General features: G+C 39.7%; 2 protein-coding genes and 1 non-coding gene across 3 annotated transcripts in view; 1 reads left to right on the plus strand and 2 right to left on the minus strand.

Annotated features, from left to right (window-relative positions):
- The window catches only part of LOC123961615 (BTG3 associated nuclear protein), a 56,923-nt gene extending 54,139 nt beyond the window's left edge, over window positions 1-2,784 (minus strand). The window contains exons 1-2 of the mRNA XM_046037119.1: window positions 2,626-2,784; window positions 149-227 (exon numbers count right to left, since the gene is read on the minus strand). Of these exons, the coding sequence (XP_045893075.1) occupies window positions 149-218 (70 nt within the window). The 5' untranslated portion in view covers window positions 219-227; window positions 2,626-2,784. The remainder of the gene's footprint in view (window positions 1-148; window positions 228-2,625) is intronic.
- Window positions 2,785-3,924: 1,140 nt separating this feature from the next.
- Window positions 3,925-3,997, minus strand: trnar-acg. Its single transcript has one exon. It is a non-coding gene; the product is annotated as a tRNA-Arg (tRNA).
- Window positions 3,998-4,302: 305 nt separating this feature from the next.
- On the plus strand, window positions 4,303-11,287 carry ces2b (carboxylesterase 2b). Its single transcript, XM_046037623.1, has 14 exons — window positions 4,303-4,344; window positions 5,581-5,770; window positions 7,666-7,858; window positions 7,948-8,089; window positions 8,390-8,523; window positions 8,847-9,000; window positions 9,121-9,225; window positions 9,352-9,450; window positions 9,570-9,713; window positions 9,820-9,897; window positions 9,984-10,131; window positions 10,223-10,372; window positions 10,480-10,552; window positions 10,643-11,287. Exons 1-14 carry the CDS (start codon window positions 4,333-4,335, stop codon window positions 10,827-10,829), a joined length of 1,809 nt encoding a protein of 602 aa, XP_045893579.1. The 5' UTR covers window positions 4,303-4,332; the 3' UTR covers window positions 10,830-11,287.
- The last annotated feature ends 1,593 nt before the right edge of the window (window positions 11,288-12,880 follow it).

Consider the following 12,880-nt stretch of genomic DNA (forward strand, 5'->3'; position numbering starts at 1 on the left):
ACTTGAAACTGATTAAATGCTTCACGGTCTAAAATGGAGCCAACCACCTGGGCAAAAGAGCAGAGAATGTCAATATCCTGCAATTCAATACTGATCAGAAAACATTTTTAAAAAAGATTGTTTTCATGTCGTTTCACAGGAATCTTACCTGTTTGGTCATCCTGGTTAAAGTCCTCCACTGTAATTTGTACAATTTCATCCAAGTCTTGTTCAGACATTGTTCACGACTGAAATAAGATAATAGGAAAACTTGGTTTACTAAACAAGACAGCAAAATATTTATTTACCAACATGCTACTATAAGGGAGAATATCTTCCTGCTGTGTCCGTTGCTGCCTCTGCATTACTGGAGATTATGCACCTAAAATTTGATTAGTTCATCAAACAACTCAAGTAATCTCATACCCCATGTATTGTATTTCAACTGTTTGTACGATTTAGGGATGTTTAAGACATTGTTACTGTCAGGAATAAGTTACTCCTGAAAAATCACCTCTTTAGCAATTACACTAATTACATCACGAGAAAATACAACTTTCTATTAAAATGGAAAAAATTGTTTATGGCATGTACAAGTGGTTGCAAAGAAAACTTTAAAACCAGTTATAACTTTCATTTGAATACAAGCAAAGGCAGTAACAACAGTAAGATTTAAGATTAGCTATAACCTGTCTACACATGACGTGTTTCGCTATATTAATTACATGTTTTATGTGCGGCAGATGGAGCGGATAAACTATTTTAAATAATACAACCGTCTACGAGGCCGCGTAACAGCTCCCAATTTACTTGTGTTTTACATTCCTAACCACCACCCTGGGAACCTTTTTTCAGGCTTTAAGTCTATTTTCTTTTGTTTTATGTGCGTAACTACAGTGATCGTGTACAGGAATCTGAGCGCTACCAAAATGCGAACACACACTACAGTACTGGAACTGAATGCATAATGTATAGACAGCGAGGAAGGGCTGAAACTTTCCTGATCAGCCTTTTCTACCTGAGCAAAACATGGCAGGAATACACTTCGAACTTATCTGAGACATCACAAGTTAAGACACTACCCAAGAAATATAGTTAAGTCATTACACAAATGCCTCCGCCAACATGAAATCTACACATATTTCTCCTTGCTCTTACCATCTGTCAAGTCTATGTAAGTTTTGCATGCTATATATGTTCTGATATCAAATCTTAGAAGTCTTTATACCTAATAAGTTAGTTTTTTTGTTATAATCATGCAGTTGCAATTTTGTGTGATACCATAACTGTACAGACATCTACAAATTAAAATAAAACACAAACATTACAGTGATTATTTATTTCTGTGCATCACTCCGTCAAACAAAGGTCAATTTCTTTTGTAGTTTCTACATATACTAAGTAGACCAGAGATTCATTTGAGCTTTTATCTGAGTACATTTGCATATTATGAGGTAACATTGTATAAATATTTACTCGAGTTTCATTTGTTTTAACGAGACCACTAATCATGAATGTCAAGGCAGTCAACTTACAGAAAAACGTAGTAACATGACAAAATACTAATAATGATGAATGCCAAGGCAGTCAGCTTATAGAAAAATGCACTAACACGACAAAAAAACACATTACTGTACACAGAATCACATCTAAGGATGCATTTTAACCATTAATCACTTAGATTCTGAGCCAAACAGGAATGCATTGTATATGTATCATTGTATATTTGAAATACATGCAGATGTACAGGGGCAGGTCTGCTCAGAAGAGACAGAACCGGTCTCAAGTCGGGTGACAGTAACAGCCCGAGTGTGAGAGAGGGAAGATACCCAGAGACATGATGTGCCAGCCTTCTCCTTATTTTACAATAATGGGCCAATCCCAATCCAATAAATACATACGGACAATTTCGGGATATTGAAAATCGTGTCATTATCAACAACTGTTTTGAAACTGCAAAACATGCTAACACCACTTCATTAACACAGATGGGTAATATTAGCTAGCGTTAGCTCCGGTACGGAAGCGGGGTTAGGTACTGTTATTACCGCTGTTTTGGGGCAAAACCCTGCTCCTCTAGATAGCTAGCTACCTCCTAAGCTACTACAACCATGAAAATATCGCACAGCGCGGGTAAAATGTTTCTAGCCTAGCTAACTAGCTACGTTAGGCCATAGTTAATGTAACAGCTAACGTTAGCTAAGTGGGCGGCGGTCTACTGACGATGTGAAGTATTGGCACAATAAAACAAACTATGGAAATTGATAAACTTGACGTGAAAGCTAGTAAAGCATATCTGTAATTCCATTAAATGTATCTTAAGTCACGTTATTACAACTGCATTTCTGAGAACTACCCAGCTACTACCTAGCCTGGACAGAAACACGCACTAGCTAATGTTAGCTGGCACTACAATATCGGATTTGCAAGCTTGCGTGCTAACGTTAAAGCTGAAGCCGTGCAAACGACTCACTGCTTAAGCTAGCGTGGTGGTTAGCATGCTAGTTAGGCCTAAAGGCCGCCGAGAAGTAATGCAAGAATCGTAATGTATTGGAAAAAATATCATTAAAATATAATTTTGATTCGGCTTCTTCCCCCCATTGCTGGCACACAACACATGTACCGTGTAAGATTGGGTTATATTACCGTGTGAATGATGAATTCTCGTGTTGTTTGTAGAGATTCCGATAACGGCGTCGTTCCTCGCGAGAGATGAGCCCTTGGCTTCGTGTGTTCCTCACATGGAGGTTAACTCACTCATTCATGGGAACCCAGGCCCAGTCTAAAACAGTGTGCCGCCTCCAGACTGCACAGTAACTTACAAGCAACACGCATCGATCACCAGCAGATTTAACATTAACCAACGTAATGTCTCAGTTCATTATAACAACAGGAAACATTAGGATGAGTTAAGCTTTAGCAAATTGTTTCATAAGTTAACCTAAAAATAGAAATTAATGTTCGTGCTGATTTGTATTTCTTGATGGGGTCTCTTACTAACGTCACATAATGTATCACCACTGAAGAGACAAACGTGTGCTGTATATGTGTGTGGTTATCAGAATCAGCTTTATTTGCCAGGTATGTTTACACATATGAGGAATTTGACTCAGGATTTTGCATTGCTCATGATGAGCTTGCTTATACACTAATACAATAATAATACAATAATAAAATCACACACAGGCTACAGTATAGAGAACATATATACTAACTATAAACAAAAACACTATAGACAGATTGGGACAAGTAGTGCAATGAGTGGAGTGCAAAGGATGCAGGAGTAAAATTATTATCATTATGTACATGTTGGAGGTGGATGTGATATACAGGTACACCTACACATACATGCATACAAGTACACATGTACACAGAGCAATGGAGCATAGTGCAAAGGATACCGGAATAAGTAAGTATTATGTACAGGTTTTATGAACTTGAAGTAGGTGGATTTGGTATATACAATATACAAAATGACAATAGAATGAAATAGAGAATGATGAATAAATAATAGTGGTAAACAGGAAACAGGTGGCTGATTAGAGACAGAGTTACTGTATTATTACACAGGAATTGTTCTTGACACTGTGAGGAAGAAATAAAGCTGTTCATCAGAGTGGTGGCTTGTGGGAAGAAACTTTTCCTGAGTCCTGAGTTATTTTATTATTCATAGTATAGAGTATTTTATTATTTTATTACTTATAGTATATAGTAATTCTGAATGCACTTTACATTTGGAGACGCCCCAGATTTCTGCCTGAAAGATTCAAACAGTTGTCACTAGTTGACAACTGTGGGTGGTTGCTCAAGCAAAAAGGAGTAAATTTGAGTCGCTCTACAGTGCTTGTCCTGGTCAGGTGGCTGTACAACGGTTAGTGTGTCAGCAGGTGGCGGTGTTGACCAGAGTTGGAAGGGAGAAACAGGTATGAAAGGTTGAAAAATTAACGAGCCAGCCAGGAGTCGAACCTAGAATCTTCTGATCCGTAGTCAGACGCGTTATCCATTGCGCCACTGGCCCGTAGACATTGAACACGTAATAATTGTATTTTGTGTCGCTCTTCATCTTTTTTAGTTATTAAAAACTAGTTAGGTTATATGTCAATTACAATGGTAATTAACGTAAGTTAACGTAACTTCATCCGGCTGCTCGCCATAGCCGATTCTGTTTCCGTTTCGCCGAGAAACAGGGCCCCGCCCAACCCGGCATGGAGATCTGATGATCAGGATATTTTAACTTGGCTAAGGCATTTTCTGGATTTCCTTCCCGACTTAATTCTCCTAGTTTACCGCTAATTGCATCCCCAGTGGTTGGGGAGTAACGCCGGGTTCAGTACACTTTGACCATAGTTCGACATGTGGACAGGAGTAAGTGGGGATCGAACCGCGAACCCTGTGATCAGCAGAAGACCAGGGCCTAATTCCGATGTCCACACACATCAAGGCAAATCTGCCTTAGAGAAGAAGAAGAGGAAGGGTTAACAAACAAGCATGGAAACTAACAGTGATGCTAAAATTGTTAGAATTTTTCTTAAGATAGATTTAAGAGGGTACATAGAACACGAACATGAAGTCAGTGGAATGCAGTCACCTTATTACACACATAGTTTATTCAACTAGGCCTATTTATTTTAGTTTTTGCTTAATGATGCTGTTTTGACCAACAATAATGCATTGATCATTGACAAATGTATTGACATTTACCTCTCCTCCACTGTAAGAGCCTGCAAGACTTAAAAATCAGGCAAAAATATAGAATAAATAATGTGCAACGTGTTTCAGTGTCATCAAGTAATGTGATAATGTCGCAAAGTGCTGTCCCGTTCCTGTTTACAGCATTTTGAGCCCTTGCTGCCTCTTGCACTCAATCACTTTCCAAGTGACGTCAGTAAAGTCTGTGAGGGTTCAGGCTTAGGGGGGACATTGGGATTGGGCACAGCTCTTCCACCTGAGTTCTGTAACTAGTAAAGTAGCAAACGAATGTAGTGGAGTAAAAAGTACAAAAAAGTAATCAACAATTTTACCTTGCAGAACACAGGACTTGCTGGCTGCTGTCTCGATCCGTTAGTTTGTTGTGTTTTTCTGTGACATCTGTATTTTTGTTTATATTATTTTCACAGAGAGAGAGAGAGAAAGAGTGAGAGAGATGTTTTAAAGTTATCTTCCATCATAGATGGATTTAGACTTTGCAAGAAGCCAAAATGTTTTCCCTTTGCCTCTTGTGTCTGCAGTGACAATAATTAATAAGATATACGGGGAATATAGCTGTGTGCATTAATAGCTGATGCATTAAAGGCCTGCAACCATGTAGGCTAACATTTCTCCAAACGTGTGTTGTGGTTCTCTTAGTTTCTCTGGTCAGGTGCAACAGCTATGCTCATTGAACAACTACAGTTCCCAAGAGCCCATGACAAAACCATTGTGTCTGATGGGAGCTGTAGTTCCGTAGTGCAAAATAATTGTACATTAATCTTTAATCAAGTTTGCAAGCCAGTGGTACAGTTTAAGCCCGTGGAACAGGAAGTGGTTAGGGGGTGGATATTTCTGCTTTCCGTTCATCATCTGTTGCTGTGGTATAAAACCCTCACCTCATATATCTTTCAGGTGATCTTAAGTGCAGAACCAGCCCACTCCGGTCAAACTATAAAGCTTCGTTGGAGTCCTCTTTGCACAACCCAGCAGAGTGTCGCAACCCACACAGAGACGACAGTCATGAAGTTCCGTACAGAGCAAACTTTCTTCTGTATAACGTCTGTTTTATTTCTCTATGTCGCAGTTGCTGCAGATTTACATGGTAAGTAGGAGAAAACTAGTATCTTTTTGTAGTAACATCGACTACAACAATTCGCATGCATTGCTTCTTGCCCGTAGATGTGACTGCACTGTTCTCTAAATAACACCTAAATAAATAACATCCTAGCTGCTAACTGACAGTATTTTTTTTAATGGATCTCTAATAGGAGTGAATCCGTTGTTAACTTGATGCGCCACCTCACGTGTTCGCGTTTTATTGCGCCTTAATACAGGTTACCTGTTACCCATATGCTTATTGTGTCCAAAGGTGAAATCTTATCCTCAGTGCGGCGCAAACTTGCCAGAATGGAGCAATGTGATCTATCACAGGGTCCTTATAGATATTGTAACGCTGTGTTTTTCTCGTAGCATTAACTATTCCTGTAGTACTGGGTAGACGTGGGTAAAATAAGAGCACGGAGACAACTTCTACAGGATAACTGCGTCCATTTGTTTTAATACTCCGACCCCAGCCCGCGACCGCAGAACATACAACAGTCTAAAGATCGCTTCATCGTCATATTACTCCGCCAACTTGAGCGATGTTGTGCCGAGTTTTGCCTGCCTGCCGAGAAATGCATGCACCTCCAAATACTGCTTTTAAACGCTATAATATTCTTTGTGGGGTCCATCAGTGGTGTTAAATGATTCTAAGTATATATTTTATGAACGTTTAGACTTTAATATTTTAATACACTTAGTAGAAGTACCATTAAATATATATTAAATATATGTGGTGATAACGCCGTTTGATCAATGAGCACAGCAAAGTGTCTGAAAAGGACCTAAAGAGGTGGATGCATAATTCGGCAGATCAAATTTTGTAGGCTACCTGCCGAGATTTGCATCCACCTCTTTTCTAAGCATAAATGACTGTTATCACCCGCGAGGTGCATGAAATTCTCGGCAGGCAGGCAGAACTAACTTTAACTTACAGGCAAGGTGGACCATGTAATGTAGTTTCTATTAAAGCTTAGAAACAGAATACAACATATGAATATAGTTAACATTAATTAAATCATGCAACTTATTTCAGTAAATGGAGTAATCTATAAAATAAATCTTAACAAAAATAAATCTCATCTTACAATATGAAACGTCTCTGTGCATCATCTTCTTAAGGGAGACATCGTTTTTCCTTCTTTTTTACAAGCTTGGGGTGTTAAGTTTTAGCCATCATTTCTATCGTGATAATTGTACTCACCAGTTTCATTGTAGAAATGAGATCAACACATTTTTACACAGGAGCCATTAAGGCAAGCAACCTATTTTAAATGCGGTTTAGTCAAATTATTTAGATTTAGATTAGATTATTTTGATGCAGAATGTTAGCACACCCTCAAAATACATAATCATCCATTAATGCAAAAGTTGAAACAGGGTGTAGCACTGCAAGCAGACCAGCACACATACAGTTTGAATGGGAGAATGGACATGTTTGCCACTACAGTTGAACTTCATCTACCAAACTGTCTGAATCAATAATGTATTTAATTAAAAAAAACTATGCTAACATAATTTTAGTTTTCATTAAGAATGAATCTGTCAATACTTTTTGGATTAATCATTAATTGTATGAAATTCCATTTCCAATCGTGAAAAATATAAGTGGGAAGGAAACTGTCAGAGCCCAAGATGACATTGTCGAATTGCTTGTTATGTGGATTGATGATACAATTTTTTTCAGTACTAGTTACTTACAAGTTGAAGTTGTCCATTTGTCAGTTGCAACATATCCTACAATCAACCATCCAGAACCAACATCCAGAAGTTGCATATTTGGAGCAATAGGGGTTAGGGATATTTGTTACTTAGCTATAATACAGAACAAAAATTTAACTGATAAATTGTGAAGTGCTACATAATATTCTGACTCAGTCCTAATATCCTGGGCAGCACCTGAAGTCCACACAAAGCTCGGCAGCCTGAGAGGCGAGTATGTGAGTGTGAAGGGGAAGGAGACTGGAGTCCATGCCTACCTGGGTGTCCCATTTGCAAAGCCACCCTTGGGCCCCGCTCTTAGACTGGCTGCACCTCAGCCTGTAGAGGCATGGGAAGGAGTGAGAGATGCCACCCGGCAGCCACCCATGTAAGCCGTTCATGTGCTTCAGTTGCTGCATACCACACTTGGAGAAATTATGTCCAATACGTACTGATTAAAACATGTCTCTCTTTCAGGTGCGTTCAACAGAAACAGCTTCTTTTAGATATCCTTGACAAAATCGGTGGCCTGTTGGCAGAAATCCCAGACATTTCAGAAGACTGCCTTTACCTCAACATATACACTCCTGCAAACAGAGCTCACAATGCTAAGCTCCCAGTAAGTACCCTTTGATGTTGCCCAGTTACTGACATTCAGGTTCACATCACTTTGGATAGTGGTCTTGGAAAAGCTGGCTTGATTGCTATTGAAGAATCTATAGCTGCAATATAAATTATGATGGCCATATTTGGATCCACACTGTATTAAGTCTAAACAGCCAATCTGATGTCCTGTTTTAGCGAGATTAAAGTCTTTGTTTAGTTATATGTAGTTTGGTTGCAATTCTTATGAGCTCAGTAAAAATGTCCGTTATGCTTTGTGGGGGGAAAAAAGCAAGATCTTTCTTTATCTTACCAGGTCATGGTCTGGATCCATGGTGGAGGATTTACTGTGGGGTCAGCTTCAGTGTATGATGGCTCCGCCCTGGCTGCTTATCAGGATGTGGTTGTGGTTCTGATTCAGTACCGCTTGGGACTTCTGGGCTTTCTCAGGTAAAAACACTAGTCACTAAACGTCACTTAGAGATTATTTTCTCACACTATAAATTTCCACATCAGACCTGTGTAACAAAATCCTCTAAACTGCAAAATTTATATGATCATCCATATAGCTGTATGTCATTTATATGGTTCTAAACTTTCTCTGTGCTCTGAAAGACTGCGATGGTGATTAACTGCTCAAGAATGAACATACTATGTTATACTACTTTTCATCTGAGCTGTTCCACATGTGAACAACAATTCAAAATTGGATCACTTTTACCAGCTGGTGTAAACAGAGCATGGTAGACTATAATTGTATATGTTGTATCCAGCACTGGAGATGAGCACATGTCGGGGAACTTTGCCCTGCTGGACCAGATACAAGCTCTGAAGTGGACTCAACAGCACATTCACAACTTTGGAGGAGACCCAGATTTAGTTACCATATTTGGGGAGTCTGCTGGTGGAGTGAGCGTATCTTTCCTGGTAACAGATCTGCAGATAAAGCTCGCTTTTTGTTTTGTGTTTTGACAATGAAAATTATGTCACTGCAAAGTTACCACTCTTCACAGAGCCTTTCACTTCTTCTGTTCCTTCAATAAACAGCTTCTCTCACCTTTGTCTGATGGCCTGTTTCACCACGCCATTGCTGAGAGTGGCACTGCCGCAATGCCTTTCCTCAGCGGAAATGATCCTCTACCAGTAACTCAGGTTGATTATGAGTGTCTTTATTTTTGTGTGTAAACTTTCTTTAGTGCACAATATTGAGAATATCACAACGTAACGCATCTTTGTTTTTCTAAACTGTTGAAATGGATCACATATATCTGTCCTCAGGTGACAGCAAATGTATCTGGCTGTAGCCTTGAAAGCACAGAGAAGATCGCTGATTGCATGAGAAATCTTGATATTGAAACTATTGTGACTCTTGGGCAGGTGAGGTACTGAATGCCAAATGTATACTATAGACTAACTTATTGGGATTATTATGAAACTGTTTGGGGGTTTTTTTGTTATCTTTAAACTTTTTCTTTTAAACATTTTATTCTCTCAAGGATGAAAGATTGAGATTTTCTGTACATGTTGATGGACTCGTCTTGACAAAACCGGTGGATGAGCTCTTCCATAAACATGAACTTCTCACTGTGCCATTCATGACTGGTGTTAATAATGATGAAGGGGGCTGGTCACTTTGTAATGTAAGAATACTAAATTATCGCTGAAATGTGTGTGCCAAACAATTTCCAGATGAGCCCATAAAAATTTGTTTTATTTTGCTTTTGTGCATGTCCCGTGTTCCTATAGTTCTTTGCTCCTCCAAACTGGACAGAGGGAGTGGATCGGGAGCAGATCGTGAACATGATTTCCATTTTCTTCCCTGATGTAAGACACGCACTGCTTGACATTACAACATTACTGTTTCATCATGCTCAAATTTCTCTGACAGATGTGTTGATCTTTTTCTGAAGCCCAAAGATGCAGTCGTCATAGATTTGACGGTAGATGAATATATTGGAGCCAGTGAAGATCGTGTGAAAAATAGGAAAGGGTTCACTGAGGCGCTTGGAGATATGTTGTTCACCATTCCGGCCATTAAGACTGCCAACGCTCATAGAGGTATGTTGTTTATACAAGATAATGCAAATCTGAGAACAAATTGTCGGAAATTCACTGTCACACTTTCATAATCACACTTACTTACTACTAGATGCAGGCGCCCCTGTATACCTGTATGAGTACCAGCATCCTCCCAAATTCCTGCAGGCAAAAAGGCCAAGCTTTGTTGGGAGTGACCATGCAGATGAAATCTTTACAGTATTAGGACTCTGCTTCACAACTACCCATGTCACATTAGCTGGTAAGTTCAATTTTAAAAAATCACTTTTTTAATAGACCGCCAGAGATCTGGGTATTCTCTGGGTTTTTCAGAGTGCAAAGTGTTTTACCAGATTCTCATTATTCCAGACGCTTGCCTTGAAGAGGAGGAAGAGTTCAGCAAAACCATGATGAGCTACTGGGGCAACTTTGCTCGCACAGGGTAAGAATTAACCCTCATAAGTGATAATACACACAGAGATAAGACAGACTTGTTTATACTGTGTGTGTGTGTGTGTGTGTGTGTGTGTAGGTCTCCTAATGGGGAAGGCCTTGTCCACTGGCCGAAGTATGGAGCAGAAGAAGACTACTTGGAAATTGGTTTAAAGGAGCAGGTAACTGCTCAGCACTTGAAGAAGGATCGGTTTGTTTTCATGACTCAGACTCTTCCAGAGAAGATCCGTCAACATAAAGAGAAGATGGAGCGCAGCGAGTTGTAGAAGTGTCACTTCTCCTTTCTCTGTTCCATCAATTTGTTTTAGCACTTCCATCTTAAGTTAGGAAAAAAGCATTAGACATATTCAGACATTTGTTAAAGTGATATTTGAAGTACTTTTGTAGTATTTTTTGTGGCCTGTACAAATGAACAGTGACATTGGGAAGGGAGATCCTTTCAAAATGTATCTTCAGAAGACAAATTGTGCAATTCTACTTAAAAAGTTGTATGGCAGTAGCGTGTTTTGGGTGAATAATTTTTATAGCCACTGTGAATATTAAACATAAGTTTGACTCCAAAGTGCCTTTCTTCAGGGAATACTATATAAGCCCAAAAGTAAATCTCTAGTAGAAGGGCATCTTAAGTCATGGGAGACCTCTACTGTGTTGGTAGACATACTGAATATCTTCTTAATGATCTAGATTTCAGTATAAAATAAAAAACTTGTGAAGCTGTGTGAAAGGTTGTACTGTGCAATTGTTTTGTTTCTATCCCTAACTCAACATTATCCAACAAAATTATTCTCTATTCACAGAGAAACACACACACACAAAAAAAACAACACACAAACACACTCCTTTGGCATGAAAGGGTTAACCAGACACAGGTCTACAGCCCAACTTGTAAACAGGGTTTTTCCATAAGTCCAGCATGTTGGTATGAAAGGTGAACATGGGTTACTTTAAGTAACGATATGTAGTAATCTTATCTTAAAATAACACCTTCAAAATCATTTTCATGGTACACTGACTTTAATAGGGAGAACGATGTCTCTGTCACTGCCACTCTGGGCCCGAAGGACTGGTCCTGCACTATGTAGAATTGAAAATCCGGGCAGGAAACCTATCGCAGAAGCACATAATGCTTCAGGGCACCACATCGCACACCAACAAGACTTTGTAATCATTCTAATGTGGCACTTCAGTAAAGCAGCAATTTAAGGAAATAATCAGTTTAGGTGAACAGTTTACTTGCATTACAGCAATGGGATACATACACTCACCTAAAGGATTATTAGGAACACCTGTTCAATTTCTCATTAATGCAATTATTTAATCAACTAATCACATGGCAGTTGCTTCAATGCATTTAGGGGTGTGGTCCTGGTCAAGACAATCTCCTGAACTCCAAACTGAATGTCAGAATGGGAAAGAAAGGTGATTTAAGCAATTTTGAGCGTGGCATGGTTGTTGGTGCCAGACGGGCCGGTCTGAGTATTTCACAATCTGCTCAGTTACTGGGATTTTCACGCACAACCATTTCTAGGGTTTACAAAGAATGGTGTGAAAAGGGAAAAACATCCAGTATGCGGCAGTCCTGTGGGCGAAAATGCCTTGTTGATGCTAGAGGTCAGAGGAGAATGGGCCGACTGATTCAAGCTGATAGAAGAGCAACTTTGGCTGAAATAACCACTCGTTACAACCGAGGTATGCGGCAAAGCATTTGTGAAGCCACAACACGCACAACCTTGAGGCGGATGGGCTACAACAGCAGAAGACCCCACCAGGTACCACTCATCTCCACTACAAATAGGAAAAAGAGGCTACAATTTACAAGAGCTCACCAAAATTGGACAGTTGAAGACTGGAAAAATGTTGCCTGGTCTGAGTCTCGATTTCTGTTGAGACATTCAGATGGTAGAGTCAGAATTTGGCGTAAACAGAATGAGAACATGGATCCATCATGCCTTGTTACCACTGTGCAGGCTGGTGGTGGTGGTGTAATGGTGTGGGGGATGTTTTCTTGGCACACTTTAGGTCCCTTAGTGCCAATTGGGCATCGTTTAAATGCCACGGCCTACCTGAGCATTGTTTCTGACCATGTCCATCCCTTTATGGCCACCATGTACCCATCCTCTGATGGCTACTTCCAGCAGGATAATGCACCATGTCACAAAGCTCGAATCATTTCAAATTGGTTTCTTGAACATGACACTGAGTTCACTGTACTAAAATGTCCCCCACAGTCACCAGATCTCAACCCAATAGAGCATCTTTGGGATGTGGTGGAACGGGAGCTTCGTGCCCTGGATGTGCATCCCACAAATCTCCATCA

This window comes from Micropterus dolomieu, linkage group LG22, assembly GCF_021292245.1.
Source record: "Micropterus dolomieu isolate WLL.071019.BEF.003 ecotype Adirondacks linkage group LG22, ASM2129224v1, whole genome shotgun sequence".
Classification (NCBI taxonomy): Eukaryota; Metazoa; Chordata; class Actinopteri; order Centrarchiformes; family Centrarchidae; genus Micropterus; species Micropterus dolomieu.